This window comes from Drechmeria coniospora, chromosome 03 (genome assembly GCF_001625195.1).
Source record: "Drechmeria coniospora strain ARSEF 6962 chromosome 03, whole genome shotgun sequence".
Taxonomy (NCBI): Eukaryota; Fungi; Ascomycota; class Sordariomycetes; order Hypocreales; family Ophiocordycipitaceae; genus Drechmeria; species Drechmeria coniospora.
This window is the reverse complement of record NC_054391.1, coordinates 4,819,011-4,839,368: the sequence shown is the minus strand read 5'-3', so window position 1 is coordinate 4,839,368 and position 20,358 is coordinate 4,819,011. Positions and strand designations below refer to the sequence as shown.

The 20,358-nt window shown below is 55.6% G+C and overlaps 7 protein-coding genes across 7 annotated transcripts; 4 read left to right on the top strand and 3 right to left on the bottom strand.

Annotated features, from left to right (window-relative positions):
* Positions 1 to 43: 43 nt before the first annotated feature.
* On the top strand, positions 44 to 1,608 carry DCS_07021 (uncharacterized protein; the record flags this gene model as incomplete). Its single annotated transcript, XM_040804308.1, has 2 exons — positions 44 to 299; positions 356 to 1,608. The coding sequence occupies 2 exons, from the start codon at positions 44 to 46 to the stop codon at positions 1,606 to 1,608; spliced, it is 1,509 nt and encodes a 502-aa protein (XP_040654412.1).
* Positions 1,609 to 2,219: 611 nt separating this feature from the next.
* DCS_07020 (protein kinase domain-containing protein ppk32) lies at positions 2,220 to 5,146 on the bottom strand (the record flags this gene model as incomplete). Its single annotated transcript, XM_040804307.1, has 3 exons — positions 2,220 to 3,595; positions 3,654 to 4,491; positions 4,544 to 5,146. The coding sequence occupies 3 exons, from the start codon at positions 5,144 to 5,146 to the stop codon at positions 2,220 to 2,222; spliced, it is 2,817 nt and encodes a 938-aa protein (XP_040654411.1).
* A 1,238-nt stretch (positions 5,147 to 6,384) lies between these two features.
* DCS_07019 (branched-chain amino acid aminotransferase, cytosolic) lies at positions 6,385 to 7,683 on the top strand (the record flags this gene model as incomplete). Its single annotated transcript, XM_040804306.1, has 2 exons — positions 6,385 to 6,607; positions 6,671 to 7,683. 2 exons carry the CDS (start codon positions 6,385 to 6,387, stop codon positions 7,681 to 7,683), a joined length of 1,236 nt encoding a protein of 411 aa, XP_040654410.1.
* A 301-nt stretch (positions 7,684 to 7,984) lies between these two features.
* On the bottom strand, positions 7,985 to 8,517 carry DCS_07018 (NADH:ubiquinone oxidoreductase 11.6kD subunit; the record flags this gene model as incomplete). The annotated part of the gene is made up of 2 exons (XM_040804305.1): positions 7,985 to 8,072; positions 8,258 to 8,517. 2 exons carry the CDS (start codon positions 8,515 to 8,517, stop codon positions 7,985 to 7,987), a joined length of 348 nt encoding a protein of 115 aa, XP_040654409.1.
* A 1,242-nt stretch (positions 8,518 to 9,759) lies between these two features.
* Positions 9,760 to 13,288, top strand: DCS_07017 (Brefeldin A-sensitivity protein 4; the record flags this gene model as incomplete). Its single annotated transcript, XM_040804304.1, has 7 exons — positions 9,760 to 10,752; positions 10,822 to 12,114; positions 12,177 to 12,405; positions 12,453 to 12,574; positions 12,623 to 12,880; positions 12,943 to 13,160; positions 13,216 to 13,288. 7 exons carry the CDS (start codon positions 9,760 to 9,762, stop codon positions 13,286 to 13,288), a joined length of 3,186 nt encoding a protein of 1,061 aa, XP_040654408.1.
* Positions 13,289 to 13,377: 89 nt separating this feature from the next.
* DCS_07016 (DNA replication factor Dna2) lies at positions 13,378 to 18,268 on the bottom strand (the record flags this gene model as incomplete). Its single annotated transcript, XM_040804303.1, has 5 exons — positions 13,378 to 16,140; positions 16,191 to 16,685; positions 16,741 to 16,836; positions 16,892 to 18,172; positions 18,224 to 18,268. 5 exons carry the CDS (start codon positions 18,266 to 18,268, stop codon positions 13,378 to 13,380), a joined length of 4,680 nt encoding a protein of 1,559 aa, XP_040654407.1.
* A 694-nt stretch (positions 18,269 to 18,962) lies between these two features.
* DCS_07015 (uncharacterized protein) lies at positions 18,963 to 20,150 on the top strand (the record flags this gene model as incomplete). The annotated part of the gene is made up of 1 exon (XM_040804302.1): positions 18,963 to 20,150. One exon carries the CDS (start codon positions 18,963 to 18,965, stop codon positions 20,148 to 20,150), a length of 1,188 nt encoding a protein of 395 aa, XP_040654406.1.
* Positions 20,151 to 20,358: the final 208 nt, after the last annotated feature.

Here is a 20,358-nt window from a genome sequence, read left to right as displayed (position 1 = left end):
AAGCAACGCAGAGGCCTGCAGAGCATAGAAAGGCCCGCGAACGATGAAGCGCGGCACTGTGGGCAAGGCAGCCTCTACGCCCCCTCATGGCAAGGGCGACGCCAACGCGCTCGACACGTTGCCCGAGAACCCGACGATGGAAGACATCAAAAGGGCCGAGGCCAACGTTTCGCTCGCCGACCTTGAAGCCCGGGTCAACGACGTGCGCGACGCCTGGGAGACGGACTCGCTCTTCGAGGACGTCTTCCAGGAACTCGCCAACGAGGAGAGCAACGACGGCAGCGTCACCGGCTCTGGCAGTGAGTGTTCGATCCCTTCCATCGTCTGCCGTCACCTGCTGACTTGCCCTCGACAGGATCGGCGGACGTGTGCTCGCCGGAAGAGTCTAGCCGGTTGCGACGGGAGCTGCGAGAGTACGGTCCGGCCGTCTTTTGCCAACGCACCGTCGATGCCGGCCGCTACACGGCGAGGAAGCTGCTGACGGCCTTTCACATCAAGGCTCCCCCCTTCCTCGAGGACGAGCCTGACTCCTCTTACTTCAGCCTGCTCTCCCTCGCCATCTCCCGCGAGCTTTCCAAGAGGGCCAAGCTGTCGCGCTACAACACCGTCGCCGATGCCGTCCATCTCATTAAGCGCAGCAGCAACATCATCGTCATCACCGGCGCCGGCATCTCCACCTCGCTCGGCATCCCCGACTTTCGCTCCAAGGGTACCGGCCTCTACTCCAAGTTGGCCCATCTCGGACTCGGTGACCCCCAGGAGGTCTTCGACATCGAGGTCTTCAAGGAGGACCCGACCATCTTTTACTCCGTCGCCAAGGATATCGTCCCCTCCACCGACCGCTACACGCCCACCCACAAGTTCATCGCCATGCTGCATCAGCGCGGCAAGCTCCTGACCAACTACTCCCAGAATATCGACAACCTCGAGGTCAAGGCCGGCCTGCCCAAGGACAAGCTCGTCCAGTGCCACGGCTCCTTTGGCACCGCCAGCTGCGTCCAATGCGGCTACCGGACCGAGGGCGAGACCATATTCCCGGACATCAAGGCCGGCATCATCCCCCGGTGCCCTGCGTGCGCCCAAAAGCTGCGGCCCAACGGCCCCGGCCGCAAGCGCAAGCGCTCCGCCGGGAGTTCCTCCTCCAAGCGCCGCCGCTGGTCCGCCGACGACAGCTCCGACGACGACTCCGAATACGACATCCCCCAGGCTGGCGTCATGAAGCCTGACATTACCTTCTTTGGCGAGCCTCTCCCCGACGAGTTCTCGAACCGGCTCACGCAAAACGACCGCGACAAGGTCGATCTCGTCGTCGTCATAGGCACCTCGCTCAAGGTCACCCCCGTCTCCGAGATTGTCAGCTGGCTGCCACCGCACATCCCCCAGATCTACCTCTCCCGCCAGCCCGTGAACCACATCAACTTCGACATCGACCTTCTCGGCGACTGCGACGTCATCGTCACCGAGCTGTGCCGTCGCCTCGAGTGGCCGCTGACGCACGAAATGGTGCCCGAGAATCAGGAGATCGACGTCCGGACTGAGCCTGGCTTCCCGAGCCGACACGTCTTTAAGGCTGTCGAGCCCGCCGAGACCGAGGCCAACGGCCACTGAGCCACCGTTCGCCTCTCGCCCCGTCAGCGCTTCTGCCCTGCCGTTGTACCTCTACCATTTCCCAACTCGGCTGCTGCATCGCACCCCCCCCCCCAACCGTTCTATTTGTTTCATTTTCTCTTGTGGCAAGGAGTCTTGGGCTAAAAAAGCATGGCATCTGGCATTTCGTCGCGAGCACCCTATCCTGACTTGTTGTTGCTCATTCTTGACCGGTTCTGTTTTCTCATTATCAACGCCTGTATGTATGAGACGGAAATCCGGGTCGATAGATACATTTGCATTCTCGCTCCTCCATTTCGGTTTGAACCTGAATCAATGGCAAACTCTTATGGTGGGTTCAGTATCAATACAGTATATGAGAACCTGGCCATTTCGGCCTGCGAAAACAAAGCTCGTGTGTCAAGACCTGTCTACATATTCTCGGAGCCACCGCATTCTTCCATCGCACAATAGCCCTACAGCCCTACGGAACCATGACGCTGTCCGTTCGCTCAGGTCATGCCGTCTTACCGACGAATGGCCTTGCAGAACGGTGACGCTTTCGTTTCAAGCGAGAAGCGAAATGATGTAGCCCCCTCCCCCCGCCCCCTTCCATCCCTACCCATGAAGGCCTAGATCAAACTCTCGTACTTGTCCAGCCCAGAGCTTTGAGGGGCACCGCTTGGTGCATGCCCGCTGACATTGCTGCTGGTCGTCGGCTGGTAGGCAGTCGGGTTCATGCTACCCTTGGGCCAGCTGCTCTGCTGCGTTTGCGCCTGTGGAGATCTAATGCTGGTGCCCAATGTTCCCTGGCCGATACCTGGCGGCGGTGGTAGGGAGAACGACGTCTTGCGTGTGTCGTTCATGGCCGGTCTCTGGCCGAGCGGAGGGTTGGACATGGGTGTGGTCGCGCTGCCGCCAAAGCTTGTGACCGGCGATGTGGGTATGGACGTCGTATAGTTGGCGCCGTAGCTCGACGTCGTTGGCGTCGATGCCCAAGGAGAGGGCGAGGAAGTGGACCATGTCACTGGTGAGGACGAGCTAGGCTGAGGAGCCGGTTGAAGGTTGGACGGCACAGGTTGCAGCGGCTGGCTGTACTGCGTCGCCGACGGCGTCAGCGTCCCGAATCGTCCCAGATCAGGCGTGACGGTGCGGTACATGGGGCTTGGGTTGGACTGCCTGGGAGGATTCGCCGTTGGACCCTGAGTGGACCAGGAAAAGGCTGCTGCTGGCTGCGACATGCTTGACGTCGGTTTCGCTGGCGGTACAGGAGGTGGCGTCTCGTCCCAGCTTGCCATTCCATTGCTCGAAGAGCGGTCGACTCGGCCCTTGACGAGCGCCTCAAAGTCATCCGCGTTGGCGCCGCTGTCCGCCTCGAACGTCGTCCCCGTCACCCCGCCAAAGGCGAGGAAGTCGTCGTTACGGCCGGCTGTAGATCCATTGGCGTTGCCCAACGTCTCTTGAAGCTTCCTCGTCTGCTCGTCCTCGACACGCCGGGACAGCAGTTTGATGAGCTCCATGAATGTCTGAAACTGCTTGAGATCCAGCAACGGCCCCAAACTCATGCTCCACAGCACTGGCAGGATATCCATGGCGACAAACTCGGCATCGGCCGTCTGGCCGACAATGCGGAGTACGTTGAGTGCCGCAATCATCACCGCCGGCTCCTTCGTCTTGATGGCCTTGATCAGGGGTAGAATCTTCTCCTGCATCGTGTACTTGTCCAAAGCGCTCGATGACGAAGTCTTGTCTGTCGTGAGTCCGTTGAGGCCATCGTCGGTTGCAGCGTCGGTGGACCCGCCACAAAGTATGACGAAAGCCTGCAGGCCGCGGACCTTGATGGCGAGGCTGTTTGTTTTGCTAAACACGACCGCCACCACGGGGAAGAGTTCGTTCTTTATCGTGCTGAAATCGAGAACGGGCAGTACGGACGGCAAGGTCCTCAACGCCGCGTCCACGATGGAGTGGGTGGGACACTCGATGGCAGCCATGAGGACTGGTAGGATGTCTATTCATGTCATGTGTCAGCTGCGGATGCCCAGCCCGGGCATGGTCGAACCACCTACCGTCTTTGAACTCCTTCCCGGTGCTGTTTTCGGCAGCCGCTGAGAGGTGTTCGAGAAAGACCATTAGACCTGCATCTCTGGCTGGATCCTTCTCCTGAGTTTGCTTCGCATTCACGACGAAAATTTCTTTCAAAGCCGGCCGAACCTGTTCTCCAAACGATTGTCGAGCCGACGGTAGCAACTCGATGATTTTGAAGATGTTCTGGAGAATTGGGGCGAGAAGATCTCTGTCTTTCAGCTCCTCCAGCAACCCTGGCAAAATCTTCTTCTCCATGACGGACATCGGGAAGGATGGAAGTACTTTGTTGAGACCACGCAGGAACTGGGATTTTTCATTCGCCGATTTGGCAGGAAACGAGTCTAGGAAGCGAATCGTCGAAACGAGAACGTTGTCAAAATACTCGCTCTGCTGAAATTCGTGGGCCGTCATCCGCTGGGCAGGCCGTCTCGTGATGAGACGCGGAAGCACATGGGCCGCGAGGTCCTTTGGCAGCGGGCGGGATGACAGGAAGTTGTTCGATGTCGTGGGCACCGTTGCCGACGACGAGAACAGCCTCTTGTACGTGGACAGACTGCCATGGTTTTCCAAGGGCGATTTGTGGGGAGAGTTGTAGAGTGCGACGGAGAGTAAGCCGAGAGAGAACATGTCTGCCGAAGGCGTTAGGGAATTGTCGAAGACAAAGTCGGGCGAGGTGTAGTCGAGGTTCATCTGGACGACCTGCGGGAGTCTGGAGTCCGAGTTGAGAACCTCGTGCAGGTTAATGCCTTGAATGGAGGTCGGCTTGGTCGAGTTCTCGGCAGGGCTGCAAAAGGAGAAGCCGCTAATCTTCCAGTCCGACTGGGGCAATCGTCAGTCGATGGCCGTTTTGGCTTCGGGGGTGCATGCATACCTTGGCGTTGATGAGGACTGCCTCTGGCGTCAAGTTGCCATGAACGAGTCCCGCATTCTCGTGCAGAAACTCGAGGGCCTTGCTGACCTGCAGCAGCCCCTTCTGTATCTCGAGCTCGTCCATTTCGATATCCCGCCGCCTCCGGACGCCATCCGCATCCTCCGTGACGTAGCGACTCGACCGACCTCCAGGGCCACCCGACCTCTCCTGGTCATCCTTTTCCTGCAAGAGACTCGCCAGCGAGGCAGTGACGGCTTCGGTGACGAACTGAAGCCCTCCACCCCTCGTCTCCTCGACCGGCTCGACCAGCTCGAGGATGTTGGGGTGGCGCAGCTTGGCGAGGCTCGAGGCCTCCTTCTTCAGTCGCTCGACAACCTCCTCGACGCTACGCTTAAAGGCGGATGCGCTGGAACGAGCGAGAGAATTTCCATGGCCATCTAGCGACTTCTTGTCAAAGACGAAGACGCTGTAGCCTTTGCCCGTGGATTTCTTCTTCGCGTCATAGATCTTCCAAGGGCCAGCTGTCGACGTCGGACTTGGGGAGACGGAATAGTTTGCGGTTATGTTGGTGGCGGAGATGGACTTGAGTGCCGAGGAAAACATGGTGCGATTACGCTGGTGGAGGGCGAAGATGCTAGGTCCTTGATATCATGTCGCCTCGCCAGTGGCTGCCCGCGCTGGCTGGGCCGGGAAATGCGGAGTGGCGGCGTTGACAGCGTAGCAAAGCCAGCGATATAAGACGGGACGTCGTCAATGGGGTACCGGATTGAGGAACGATGAAGGAGGTGTCGGTAGGGAAACTCGATTCCGGGTAGAATTCGAAGGCTGCCAATGACGGCGAGGACAGGATCGATAGGTTGTCCTTTGCGAGATCGTCGAGCTTGAAGATGGGGCACAAATTCGAGAACGCTTTGGGGCGTACGGAGTTCAGTGGCGTCTGCTGACTAGTGCTAAGAGACCAATCGGTACTGCAGCTATGGAGCACATACGGATGCGATGTCTTACTGGACAAGTACAAGTACTGTAATACTCACTTACACCCACGCAAGTACAAGTACTTGCTTCGTTTTCCGTACTGGACTCTTAACCAACAGCCTGCTACTCCGTACTGTAAACCAACTGTAAGTACAGTATATTCAGCAATAAAGTGCTGCACCAGGTGGGTAATACGTACTAGGAACCTACTAGTTAGGTACTTGAGCACGGATGTTGTCCGCAGTGTATTACTTACTGTAAGTACTGTACGGAGTACTGCACTGTGCACCTGCAAGTACTTACTTAAGTGCAGTACGGAGTACAATAAGTACATGTGCATGTACTTGTACTGGAGAACCACCTACACCGACGAGTACAGTACATGTGCATCGACTTGTACTCCGTACTCCATACAGTTAGTTATTGCTACCTACCTACTCCGTACTTAAGTACTTGGTACATTTGCTCGTTCCAACGCAAGTACCTACCAGAGTAGGTAGGAGAAAGGTAGGGATTGCCCCACACCAAACTCATGCATTAAGCCGGGCGAGTTTCGGCGGCTGCCATCGGCGGGCAGCGGACAGAGCCCTCTCCATCGCTCTAGTGCCCCGATGACTTTACCAAACAAAAAGCTCCGGTGTCGCTCCCAGCATCCGTATTTTTAATGTGCCAGCCTTCTACACATACATACCCCCTTCATGCGTGCAAGGTAGTGACCGTCATCGCGACTTGTAGCCTCCTCACTTCCCTAAGCCTTTCCAATTCATCGGCCAAGGCAATTCATTAGCGCCGAGCCGCTGTCGCCCTTGAATTGATCGATTGTCGCCTTCCGGGAGCTGTGAAGAAGGCCCATCACCACTGCTACGATGCGAGCGGCAAGCCTTGCGCGTGGCGCCCTTCGGACCGTCGCCAGGCCTTCGCGGACGCTTCCAGCCTCGTGGCCCTGTCGGCGGTTCAGCATCAAGGCCGAGGCCGCGTCGTCGTCGGAGCAGCACATCCTCGACGCTTCGAGGCTCTCCGTCACCAAGACCAGCCAGCCCAAGAAATTGAGCAATCCGGAGGACCTTGTATTCGGACAAGAGTTTACCGGTATGCTCGGCGTGCCTCCCCTACGGTAATCTGCCGTGATGCTGATGCTGGAATACACGACAGACCACATGCTTGCCATCGAGTGGAACAAGGACGACGGCTGGCTGGAACCGCGCATCACGCCGTACCAGAACCTGTCTCTCGACCCTGCAACCTGCGTCTTCCACTATGCCTTTGAGTGCTTCGAGGGAATGAAGGCCTACAAGGACAAGAACGGCAAGGTGCGCCTGTTCCGACCGGACAAGAACATGGCCCGTCTCAACAAGTCTGCCGCCCGCATCGCGCTGCCGACCTTTGAGCCTAGCAGCTTCATCGACCTCATCAGCAAGCTCACGAAGCTGGACGCACGTTTCATCCCCGATCAGCGCGGCTACTCCCTCTATCTTCGACCGACCATGATTGGTACGCAAAAGACGCTGGGTGTCGGCCCGCCGGGGTCAGCCCTGCTCTATGTCATCGCCTCGCCCGTTGGCCCCTACTACCCCACGGGCTTCAAGGCCGTCTCGCTCGAGGCCACGGACTACGCCGTTCGCGCCTGGCCCGGCGGCGTCGGTGACAAGAAGCTCGGTGCCAACTATGCCCCCTGCATTGTGCCTCAGCTGCAGGCCGCCAGCCGAGGATACCAGCAGAACCTGTGGCTCTTTGGCGACGAGGAGTACGTCACCGAGGTTGGCACCATGAACATGTTTGTCGCCATGAGGAACAGGGAGACGGGCCAGAAAGAGCTCCTCACCGCCCCTCTCGACGGCACCATCCTCGAGGGCGTCACCCGAGACTCCGTCCTGGAGCTTGCCCGCCAGCGGCTCGTCCCCGAAGGCTGGAAGGTGGCCGAGCGCAAGTTCACCATGCGGGAGATTTACGAGGCCTCGCAGGAGGGCCGACTTCTGGAGGCCTTTGGCTCCGGCACGGCGGCCATCGTCAGCCCGATCCGGACGATTGCGTGGAAGGGCAAGCAGGTTGACTGCGGCCTCAAGGAGCACGAGGAATCGGGCGAGATTGCGCTCAAGGTCAAGGAGTGGATGGAGGCGATCCAGTATGGCGATGAGGAGCACGAGTGGAGCTACCGGATTGAGTAGAGAAAAGTACGGCTAAGCCTATGGATGACTTTGTCGTCAATCATGAGTTCATCAGCGTTTTGACGCATGCACTCGACAAAGGGAGTGCATCTCATGACCGCAAAATGTGCCTCCCAATGAGCCCAAGCCATTCAGGATCTATCATGCCACCTCGAGTCTCCCCTTGCCCAAACGATGAAAGAAAAAGCCGAAACATGTACATTTGCTGGCCCTCACGAACCCATGCTGGATGCTGCCGCCGGTGTATTCCATATCTATCCGTCGCAGCCCGCAGCCCGCAGCCCACATGCGCACTTCCACTTCACTCCTTCTTCTCCGGTGAGGGGTCGGTCAAGATACCGTCTGCCTCTAACCTTCGTCGTGCTTCCTCGAGTGCCCAGGTAGAAACGCTGCGGTAAAGGGAGGAGTCAGCTGCGTGTCGTTCGATATCAAACTCGCTCCGCCATGGGTAGGTTGCCCAGACCGAGCTGGGCTCAATCTGAGGCCACGGTGCATCAAGCAGATGATGGTAAAATGCACGGGGCGGAAAAGAGGGGGCAGCAGTGACGATCAGGGAACGTCGTCCGTCACTCACGTCGTGTCGGGCTTGAACGCCAAGGCAATACCGGTGGCGAGGAGGCTCCCGCAAAAGAGGTACATGGGCCACTCCCAGCCCTCGGCCTCGGGCTTCTCGCCGGGCTTGATACCCCACAACCAACCGGCCGGAGGATCGAACTGTGACTCATTGCCGTGGCCGCCGCCTCGTCGTCGGGAGGAGACGGAGAAGGTGCGGGAGGCCAGGACGGGCTGGCGGGTGCAGCGGACGGCACGTGCCGCGAGTCGTGTCAAAGCCATCAGGGAAGGTCCTTTCCTTTCTCTATATCAGGAGAAGGTTTCGTAGGGATTGGAGTCGAATTGATGCGCACCTCGATCGATCGATGGCTTGGGTTTCAGTTGTCGTCCTGTCGTGCTTTGATCAAGTTGGTTGAGGAGCCAAGTCGCTGAAGGCTGACGCCGGAAAGCGGACCGCTATCACGTGACATCATGACGGTGGGCCGCTGCATTGGTGCGTGCGACACAGGTGAGTCAGTCCCTTGGTACGAAGGTGTACTGTAAGTACGGAGTACTTGTGCTCACTTGCACCTAAGAACAAGCTATTAATGATAATAAGTACAGTAATACGATGAAATGCGGTCAAGTACGGAGTACTCCGCGCCTGTGGTAATACTGGCCGAATTGCTCCGTACAGGCTGCAATAAACTTATAATACTTCCAGAAGACTAGACACCGTACAGACGCATATCAGACCCAAGCCTTTGTGCCAATCTCCTTCAATCGGTTGACCAGTTTCAATCTTCCTTCAAGAATCGCTCTTCAATTCTTTAACCCTTTTGTCCAGGTTGTGACTCCATGAATTGTGCATCTGCTCGCCGCAACATGCACCATAGAGAACGAAGGACTATCGCTATTGCTGTTTGCAGTCTCTACTTTTTAGCCTCGCTTGTGCGATTTGCACAAGGACGGATACGAGAATCAAAAGAAGTCATAGGTGTCGTGATGCATAGAGGGAAAAACAGACCGGACTGGTACATTACATGCGTATGTATGGTTCGGTTTGTCGGGGTAGTCTTCATACTTGGGTTACAGTTGACGAACTATATATTGGACGTGGTTGTACGCCGTAGCGCCCACAGGCATTGTGTCATTGGTGTATGAGTACTGCGTCTGTACCTGCCAGTACTATAGTCACTCATATAAGTAAGTACTTGTAATATGAGGAGTGACCTGGATGTGGGGGGAAAACGCGCCACAGGGTCCCAGCTAGGATGGTGGCAAGTTCCATCCATCACGCCGACATCACGGAATTACATCAGAACTTCCGTCTGCGAGTAATGCACACAGCGCGATATTCGGCGCCATGGTGAGCTCCTTAAAGGTCAGCCACGCTCCTTAATTGATGTCACGGCAATGGCAGATGCTTTGGAACAGAAACAGTTAGGGCACCACTGGGCACGAACAATCGTAACTCGTTCCCCAACCACGTTTGCCCATGCTTTCGGCCTTTGAGGAGGACTCGGTCGTCGCTGCGTTTTGGTCATGGATGGCAGGGATTCGTCCCTAACGACCCCCCCGCAAGGGAAATCGATTGCAAGACGTCGACGGCGCCAGAATCAGCAGCAGGATGACATTCAACCCCCGCCGAGCAAGTTAACCCTCGGTTCGCTCAACCGAGCTCACCTCGCCGATCCTGCCTCTGCCAGCGATAGCGGGCACAGCTCAGCTAGCCTCGCTCAGATCAGTGAGATCGTTGCCGATAGCAAGATCGACGACACGGAGACCTATGGCGTCTGCGAGCCGCGTGATGGCTTCTTCGATGGCTTGTTCTTGAAACCATCCGCCGTCTCGGAGGGAGACCTCCTCGAGCAGTCCAAGGACACACTACCCGCAGCATTTGACAAGCCTTCTCCTCTTGCCCCAAGGGAGTTCTTCCCCAGGCAGCTGCATGAGATGCGATCTCTATTCAGTCGCGTCTTCACAACCCGAGCCGGACTCCGGCTCCTGAAAACGTGTGCGGCATACTTTGGCGCCTATATCCTCTGCCTTGTTCCCGTCGTCAGAGATTGGCTCGGCCGATACCATTATTTCATGGCCGTTTCCGTCATCCTCAACCATCCTGCTAGACCTCTTGGGGCCCAAATTGATGGTGCCGTCCTTACCATCCTTGGCACAGCCTGCGGAATCGGATGGGGAGCGTTAGGGTTGCTACTTTCTACTTCGACATCGCCTGCTCAAGCGGGATATGGTGGCATCTTAGCCCTGTTTCTCGTATTGTTCATGACCGTCATCGCTTGGATGCGCTCCTTCTTCAACCGATCACACCAAATGGCCCTTTGTGCTGGAATTGCAGTAACATTTGCCACCTTGGCCGAGACAAGCAGCCGCGATATCATGTGGACCAGGTTGCTTAGCTACAGCGTGCCGTGGGTGCTAGGACAAGTCCTTGCTCTTCTCGTCAACGGTCTGGTGTTTCCAGACGCCGGAGCTAGGGCTCTAGCTGTTACCTTTCACAACTCGTTCAGCACTATCCAGGTAGGTACCTTGAGTCCTCGGGGTCATCTCGCTGCACTGCAAACGGCGTCTAATGATCCATGCTTCTAGGAAGCTCTGATCATTCCACGACCGCGAGATAATAGACTGCGGCGCCGCTTGGCATTGGCTTTTGTGGACTTGTCTCAGGCCGCCCGCGATTTCAGACTCGACATTACAGTGACACACTTTCGACCAGCCGACGTTGTCGAGCTGCGCAATCTCGCACAGTCCGTCATTCGAGCCCTCCTTTCACTTCAAACCGAGACGTACCTGTTCAAAAACCTGAAGGGAGACGCAGCTGATGTTATCATCACAGTTGATGCTACGTCTTCCGCGTCAATTGCCTCTGGCCTCGGCTCCAGGCCAAGTCGACATGATATCAGTTGCAAAGTTACCACCGAGCTGGCGTGGCCCACAAAAGAGCTGTTGTCTTGCATGACAGAAGGTCTCTTGCGGTGCGAGGCTGCGCTGATGAACTTGTCCGGCTATCGACGACATCTAGGGCCACCATTGGACGTCTCCTCGGATCTTGCTCCGATCCAGAGACGGATTGAACAGGTCAAAGTCGAGTTTGACGCTGCGGAATCCCAACTTCTTGACTCGGGCGAGCTCCCGGCATCCTCCATGCAAGACGCAGAGATTGTCCAGCTCTTCGTCTTCGCACGGCACGTTCGCGAAACTGCCACTCATGTAGAGCAACTCATGACCAAAGTCGAGACGATGATGCAGACAAAAAGCAGACTACGCGTTCACCTTCCGTCATATCCCCTACGGAAGGCCGTTCATAGGACGAATGCCCAAGTCAGACACGACCGCGGAAGTATCACTGCTGGCTCGTACCAGATCACTTTTGTCGAGATTGCCCGACTCCTTGATGGGATCAAATCTATCGAGCACAATCCGTTGCCCCGCGGCGACGATGACGCGGGTGAAAGTTACCTGAAAGTGCAGGACTCTCATGCAACCATGGACGCGCACCGCGATGGCGACAGTTCCCCAAAACGGAAGAAGCTAAGATACAGGCTATGGAGGGTCCTTTACCGCTTGCAAGGCTTTGAAAGCAGATATGCATTCAAGGTCTGTCTCGTGACCGCTCTCCTCTCTGTCCCGAGTTATCTGGATACGTCTTGGTGGAATGAATATGAGGCTTGGTGGGCCGTCTCCATGAGCTGGATAGCAATGCATCCCAGGATCGGAGGTAATCTGCAAGATCTCGTCGTGAGGGCCTCGACGGCTATTCTTGGGGCAGTCTGGAGTGGTGCTGCCTACGCAGCTGGCAGTGGGGATCCATACGTAATGGCAGCCTTTGCTGCTGTGTATATGATTCCGATGCTGTATCGCTTTACCCAGAGCGCACATCCTGTAAGGCCTCTATTCTCCTCGCCTCGTCCACTATTGTCCAATGCTCTAACAACACTCATCAGCGTTCTGGCTTGGTCGGTTGCCTATCATTTACCGTCATTTCACTTGGTTTGCAGGCGAATGGGGCCGACAACTCACCCGTCCTGGTTTCAGTCCTCAGTGGAATACCCTTTCTTGTCGGCACAACTGCTCCCATCATCGTGAATTGGGTTCTGTGGCCATTTGTTGCCAGGCATGAGCTTCGTTACGCCCTGTCGTCAATGCTGTTTTTCATGAGCGTGATTTATCGAAGTAGGCCTTTCGTTTCCTTCGAGCTGGCTGGGCGCTAATCTGGACAGGTGTGGTCGCTAGATACGTATACTTCAACGAGGGAAAGGAGCCCACTCGAGAAGAGGTCGCCAGATCCGAAATGCTCGAGGGTCGTCTCAGAGAGGGGTTTCTGCGAATCAGACAACTCTTGGTATTTATCTTCTCGGCCCATGGGCGGCGAAAGACTGACACAATTCAGGTTCTCACCAGGAAGGAGATGCGACTCCGTGCGCCATTCGATCCCCTCCCCTACTCCTCACTGGCCGATGCCTGCGAGCGCTTTTTCGAGTATCTCATCGCCGTGCGCCATTCGGCGCTGTTCTATAACCCAGGATACATCCGCGACAACCCAGTCGCAGCAGCGCAGCTTCTGAGTTACAGGCGTGACGCCGTTGCATCGATCCTGGGAAACTTGTACATTCTTGCTGGTGCGCTGCGATCGCAACGCAAGGTTCCCGTAAGCGACCATCTGGTGCTGCTACTTTCTAGTGCAGAAGTTTGCTGACTTGTGCTGTACAGCGATATCTTTCGAGTGCCGCTGCCGCGAGGAAGAGACTTCTTGTTAAGGCTGTCCAAGTCGAAGAGGAAATGTCCAAGACCGCTGAGGAGAGCGATATTCGCTGGCACAAGAAATGGAGTGACATCTATAGCTACTCATACAACGAAAGCCTTACAGGTTGTGTGGCACAACTGGAAGAGCTGGAAAGGTTTACCAAGCTGATTGTGGGTGAACAGAGGTGAGCTTCACTTTCGGAATCGCCATTGCCGTTTCTGACAAGACTTCATACGCAGCTTCGATGACCAGTTTAAAGATGACGAAGGCACTGATGAGGAAGATAATGGACAAGGTCATGGTCATGACTGACATGCGTTGTTCATCTGATACCCAAACGAATATGTCAATGCTACTGCTCGATACCCCTAATTCCCTGCGTGAAGCACAACTCCTACCATCTAAAATGCGCCGTTGGTCATGGCGTTGAGAATGTCCCTCGTGATGATCTTGTCCTTGAGCAGCACTCTTTCGCCGACCCGCGCTCTTTTGGGCGAAGGCCGGCGGTTCTCCTTTCCTTGTTGGCTGGGTGTCGCTGCCTTGAGCGATTCCTTGGGCGATCTGTTTATTTGCGTGGCACCCACGGTCGTTGGGGGTGTTCCGAGCTCCTCAAAGCAGTGACTATCAAGAGCGTTTGCGGGCAGGTTGTAAATCCAATCACGCTCTTCCATCAGTGTGATGATCTGGCTGAGCATATTCTCCTTGCCGCTGTGTTTCAGCGTATTCAGGCTTCCGACAACGAGGAGTTTCGACTTTGCACGAGTAAACGCCACATTTATTCTCCGCCAATCCTTGAGCAAATCGCCAATATTGCCGGCCTCGTTGCTTCTGACGAGACTAAGTACGATGACATCTTTGTCTCGCCCTTGAAACCGATCTGTTGTGTGCATCTCCACGCCGGCGTATGCCTTGAGCTTTTCCTTGAGAAGGAACAGCTGGGCCCGGTAGTGGGTCATGACGCCGACCTCGCTGGCCGGGACGCCAACAGTGAGAAGGCTCTCGACCAGCTGTGACACAATGCGTACCTCTGACGAGTTGACGATGCGTTTTCCGTGGGCCTCTTCGCGAACCATGGGCTGAACTGTGTCCGTATTGACGAAGCGGACCCGGGCCTCGCTATCGAGGAGGGCGTACAACCAGCATTGTGATGAGGCAGGCCCAGTACAGAAAGTTCTTGGTGTTCCCGGTCGCATGAGTGAGGACGCATCGTAATGCACATGACTAAGGGCCTTTATTTGGGGAATGTCCAACTTTTTCTTCCGCAGGGCTTCGTATCCGCAACGCAGCTTCCCATTATAAATGAGGGTGTTGCTCAGTGTCATGATGTCTTCGCACATGCGGTACTGATGCGCTAGGTGGACGACGGACTCGGGGTGAGCATCAGACAAGAGCTTGAACAGACTCACGTCCAGTCCACCCTCTCGAGCCGCTTCGTTTCTGACTACAGGCGGCAGCTGGTTGTGATCACCAACGAGAACGAACGAGTTGGCCATCCGAATAGGTCCCGCGCAGATGGGCAAGGTAATCTGCGACGCTTCGTCGACGATGCAGTAGTCGAATGATCGTTCCAAGAACACGGCATGGTTGATGCCGAGGCAAGTTGTTGCAACAACCGGCGTCCCGTGCCAGGCTTCCTTGATCTCCTCAGGCGTCGTCTTGGAGTGGCCCGCTAAATGAGCAAAATCCTGGACATCGGGGTGGACCTTGGCCGGTGCTCCTAGACGGAGAATTGGGATATTGTCCGACTTCAATTTCAGCAGGATGTTGTCGACGGCTGTATGCGTATGGGACGTAAGCAACACGCTCTTGCCTTGTGACACGAGAGCGCGGATGATGTGAGCAATGGTTGTCGTCTTGCCCGTGCCTGGCATTCCAAGGACTAACGCGTAATCTTCCGCACTCATAACTTTCTCAATCGCTCGTTTCTGATCGACATTGAGGCTGTCTCGATCTGCGAGGGTGTACTGCGTCGGCACCGACTTAAAGCGAGGAGGTGTCAGATCGACAATCAATCGCCGTATCTTTGCAGCAGCTGGCAAGTCATTGGCCATCATCTGGACAAGATTGTTCCTGACCGTTGCCATTCCGTTGCTAAACTCGTCCTGATCTAGGCGGTACCGAATTGGCGGCGCCTTTATCTTGCCCCGGGTTTGGTCTGCTGGCGATCCTTCCGATGCCACCTCCATGATGCTGGCAAACACTTGGTTGTCAGCCTCGTCGAAACCGGGCTGTCGAATCCGAGCGTTGTGCAGCCTTCGGTCGACAGCGACACTAATCCTTTGCTTTCGAACAGAGGTTACGTAGCCGATCGCTAGTGCATAATGCCCGTCTTCATCTGACACAACAATGGGCTCGCCTACGGAGAGCTCCGACTCCAAAAAGGAGAAACCAGGCTGCTGAGATCGTTTTATGAAGGAATAATGGAACCGGTTTATGCGCGGGTTGTCCATATCCACCGAGGCCGATGACTCCTCGATGATCACATCAGCAAAGCATCGGGACTTCTTCTCTCGTTCGCTGCTCGTCATCGTCCACAGCTCACGCTTGTTTTTCTGGCTTTCCTTTTCCTCCTTTGTTAACAGGTTCTCCCACTTGATGAAGAATTGTTTGTGAATGGGCGTAAGATGCACCACGAGCTCGTCAAACTTCTCGTTCATGCCGCTGGACTCTCCATCTCCGTCATCAGCCAGTCGATGGTAGATGAAACACGATGTCTTGGCATAGCACTTGCCACACATGTGTTTGCTCTTCAGCATCGGCGGGAGTTGGACGCTTCGCTCTCGAATATAGCATGCCAGCTGATTTCGCTGCATGATCATGTGCCGCAGCTCATGTCGGATTGCGGGGACTCGTATTGTTTTGGAGGTCTCCATGTAGTAGAGAATGCCGCAGGCAATGTCGATGTCGTATCGGTCAGAGAGGAGCAAGGTGTACAAGGCCGTCTGCGCGATGTGATTGCTGTTGGCATGCTTGCCAGTCTTGACCTCGAACGGTACGGTCAAATGACGAGTTTGTTTGCCATCCATCATGGCGACTTCCACAGTGGCGTCTATATTGCCCTTGAGTCCGTACATTGGGGACCATACATGCTCCTCGACATCAAGCAATTTGGTGATGGCCATGGTAGCCCTTTTGCCGTGACGATCCTCGACGACTGCGTCGGCCTAAACCATATTAGCTGCAATACTCGGCACAGCCATGTTTTTATATTTACCTTGGGCTTCGATGACACAAACGCCTTGGCCCAGTAGCTAAGCTCCGTCATCTTTGACAGGAGGTACTCCCTCGCGATCGGCATTTCCACTTTGATCGTATATAGATCCTCAACGTGCGCACTGGTTATCTTCTCGATCACTTCGGTGAGATAAGGAATGTCCCATTTATTGACGAGCAACGCTTCTTGGAATATTTCATGCAAGATGGTGCCGTAGACGAGAGGCGGCGATGCCTGGCTGGTGGCTTTTACCCGGTCCTGTAGCACTGCTCGACGCATGCAGCCAAAAGAATCTGCCACGACGGTGGATGAGATGAGCTGGTCTGGGTGGAGGATAAGGAGGTTCTGTGCATCGTCGACGATGCACTGGCCCTTGGCGGAGAAATCGCCAATGACATGCACATACGACTCCGCATGAGCAGGTGTGCCAAACCAGGAGCCTCGGAGATGCACCGTCCTAGTTATCTTTGAACTGTCGGCTTGGATGATGAGAATCTGGGCCGTGTAAGCCCAGGTAGATCGAGGGGGGGTTGGATTTGGCAGGACGGACCTTCTCGGGGCGTGGCTGTCCGTACTGATCGACGTATTCGCCCTCTAATAGGCTCATGACTAGGTAACGCTGAATCGTCTTGGCTTTCTGACCGGTCTACCTTGGCTTAGTAAATGGAGGCTGAAGCATGTCGCGCTGCGTTTTCACATACTGTTGCTGAGGGCGCATCCGGATTTTGCATTGATTGGGTGGCGGCCAGTTCAACAGCGTCGAAGTCGATATCACCATCGAAGTCGAAGCCAAACTCATCGGACGGACTCCCTGGAGCTATTGTCTTTGTTCGTTGAGACGTCATGGTAGTCTTTGCTGGGCTCGCATTCAAAGGTGCGGGTTGCGATGCGACGAGTAGTTCATCGTTGTCGAATAGGCAATCATCAACATCATCAAACTCTCCCACCATTCTTGGCTTCCTCTCGCTCGACTCGGTTGATTTCAGCTTCGCCGGCTTCACTGTCGTTGGGCTCACCGGGCCGGCATGCATAGTCGCCTCGAGTTCTATGAAGGTATCCTCGTCAAAGTCGTCGTCGCCGTAGTCGGACGTCGCTGGTTCCAGTCCGCAAGCGACAGGCTGGTGTGGGGAGACTGCAGTCGTCCGATTCGGTGATGGGGATTCCGTACGCTGCTGGGGTTCCTCCGGACCCGTGTGCAAAGTACAGTTTACCGTATCGAGCAACGCGGTGACCAAGGAAGATTTCGACGCAGCCTCCAATTCTCTCTGCTCACCAGAGCTCTGGCTCCCCAGTTTTGACTTTTCAATCTTCCTCTTTTTTGGCCAGTTCAGCCCGCAGCTCACAGCACGCCTCAGGGCTCCCTCGCCCTTTAACAGGGACGCATCCTTGCTAAAAGATTTCGGCGAAGAGGAGACCATCAGCTGTGCCAGGGTCGGATTCATGTTGCCCATCGGTGACGCTGCGTTGTCGGGTCTTAGCGAGTATCGATCCCACAACTCCAGAGTCGGATCGGCATGAGGCGATTTGAGTGCTCTGGTCAGTTTTTCGACATTGACCGCCGGCGTGTTTGGCTTGCCCGCCGAGGGGGAAGAAATCGGCGACGAACTCCTAGCACGCTTTCGCTTGCGAGCCATCATTGGAGACAGGGTCCCGATATGGGCAGGGTCCTGCTTGTTGTCCCACAGAATCTTGTCGTTTGGCGAGATATCGGCCTCTTCCTCAACAGGCCCGCTGGGTTCCATGAGATCTCGCCAGTTCAACCTGGTGAGTGGCGTAGTCAGGATATCTTTGTCGCCACTCTCGAACGTCGGTTCGCCAGCACCGCCGTCCTTGCCATCATCACCTGCCGAATCATCCTCTTTATGCTGATATTGAAATGCGCTGAGCTTGTTCTTCGTATCCTCGGATACGGGGGGGAGCTTTTGTTTCAGCGCTTGCAGGTTGACAGGGTGACTATGCGACCGCTGCCAGGGTTGTCGGTTCTGCATCTCACTATTAGCTAGATCAAGACGACGAGATGGGGATGTGCTTACTTTAGCCAACCCGACGCGCTCAGAGTATGACTTCTGCAGCGGCATGATTCGAGCTGATCATGGCCGGGGCATTGGATGTTTTGAGCTACATCCGTTGGGAAACAACGTGGCCGACTCTGCGGAGGGTGGCAGACGAGCAAGCACGGACGGACAAGAATGAGGTGTTGCAGGTAGACGTACGTACAGTATGTACGGCTTTGAGGGATGGAAGACGCGTTTAGTTACATTTCGAGCGCGCCAACGTCCAGTCCCACTGCACCAGCAACCAGCCAGTTGATTCCGCGCGTGCTTGTACTGTACAAGTACCGCATAAGTACTCCGTACAAAGTACAATACTTACTGTACAGTACGGAGTACTTACGGAGTACATGTACTCATCTCGTAAGTATGTCTGAGTGTCACGTGATGTAGATATTTCACCGCGCCGCAGGCATAAGTACATGTAAGTAAGTACTCCGACAGTACAAGTAACATTGCTTGTAAGCGTTGTAACTGTATCCGTACTCCGTAAGTCGAGTAGGTACCAGCAAGTGTACATTCCAGTACATGAATATGGATGTACCCTATCGATAATGCTCTCCCACGTCACCGTTCTAGCTCGCCCATCCCACTTCTCATACATACGTCCTTAGGCGTACGTCTAATATCTGAATACTGGATATAATTACGATATACCTGACGATTTGAGCAGCAAATACGAAAGTAACCTACTTCATCATCATCTGGCCACCGCCTTGTCATGGAGAATCCCAACAATGGAGGCAACGATCCCCGGGCCATGGGTCGCGCAGAGTGGTCTCGCAACGCCAGAGCCATGATTGAGGAGAAGCGGCAGATGGCCATGCACAACCGCCAGCGTTTCGAACCCGTCGTCCGCGAGCAGATCCAGCGTCTATTCCGGGACTACGAGGCCCCATTCTATGCGCGCATCCGTGGCTTCGGAAAGGCGCAAACCCTCACGCTTGCCGAGTCGACCGTCTCTTCTCTTGCCGCCGCCAACAACCGCAGCTTCAGCGACTCGGAGACGCAAGCGCTGACGGAGCACTTTGTATCAAGCATCCACGCCATGCTCGTCTGGAAGTGGACCATGACCGGCCTCGCCGTGTACATGACCTATCGTGGCCGCAACACCTGGCGTTTCCCCTTCTTCAAGCCCAAAATGGACGGCAGGTGGAACCCGGTGACGGGTGGCCCGCGTGTGAAGATCATGTGGCATTCTGCTCGCTTTGCTGCCTACTACGGGGCCTGTTGGCTCCTCGGAGAACCGGTCTTTCAGGGCGCCAACTTCATGCGATACCGTGCTGCCATGGAGCAGGATCCTCGGCTGACAGCGATGCTACGAGACGGGAAGGCGCGGGCCCAGGAGATTTTCGACCAGCACATTCCCAACAACCAGAGTGGCAATTCCGAAAACCAATACGGCGACGGCTGGAAGCCGGAGTCACAGTCCGAACGCTTTGGCGGGGAATCCGGGAGCGAGTCAGGCAGCATAACTGCGCAAGCACAGCCAGCCTGGGGTTCATACCGCCAACAGCAGGAACCGCAATCGTCTCCGCGGAGAGACTCATGGGAGGCTGTTTCACATGACATCGATGACGCATCACCTCAGGCGCCAGCGATGAGTCAACAGGGCGGGCACAGCCCGGAAAGCCACCAAGGCTCGGCATGGGACCGCATTCGGCAACAATCTCAATACAAACCCCGACAGGACCGTCCGCCAGGACAACAGAGTTGGCAAACACCTCGTGCAACTGGCGGTTGGGGGGATGACGACGATTCAAGTCCACAGGCCCGTAGCTCTCAAGATAGCTACCTTTCCGACGAAAATCACGGGGCCAAATCTCAAGCTCAAAGGGAGTTTGACGAAATGCTGGAAAGGGAACGCCGTGGCACGGCGCAGGAGCAAGGCTCCTGGCCTAGGAGATAGAGGACTGATGCAGGCCTGCCACCCCGCCCTTCATGGTATCCGAAACTCTTCGTATATCACGCTGGAAGATGATCATTACACGGGTGGACTGAACCGCTTCCTAGTTGGCTGTCGTCACAGATAGGCTCTGGCATGATTGAAGTGGCTGTGGCTGTAAGATTGGATGGGAAAAGGAAAAGGGAAGACTGAAATTAAACTATCCATCAAC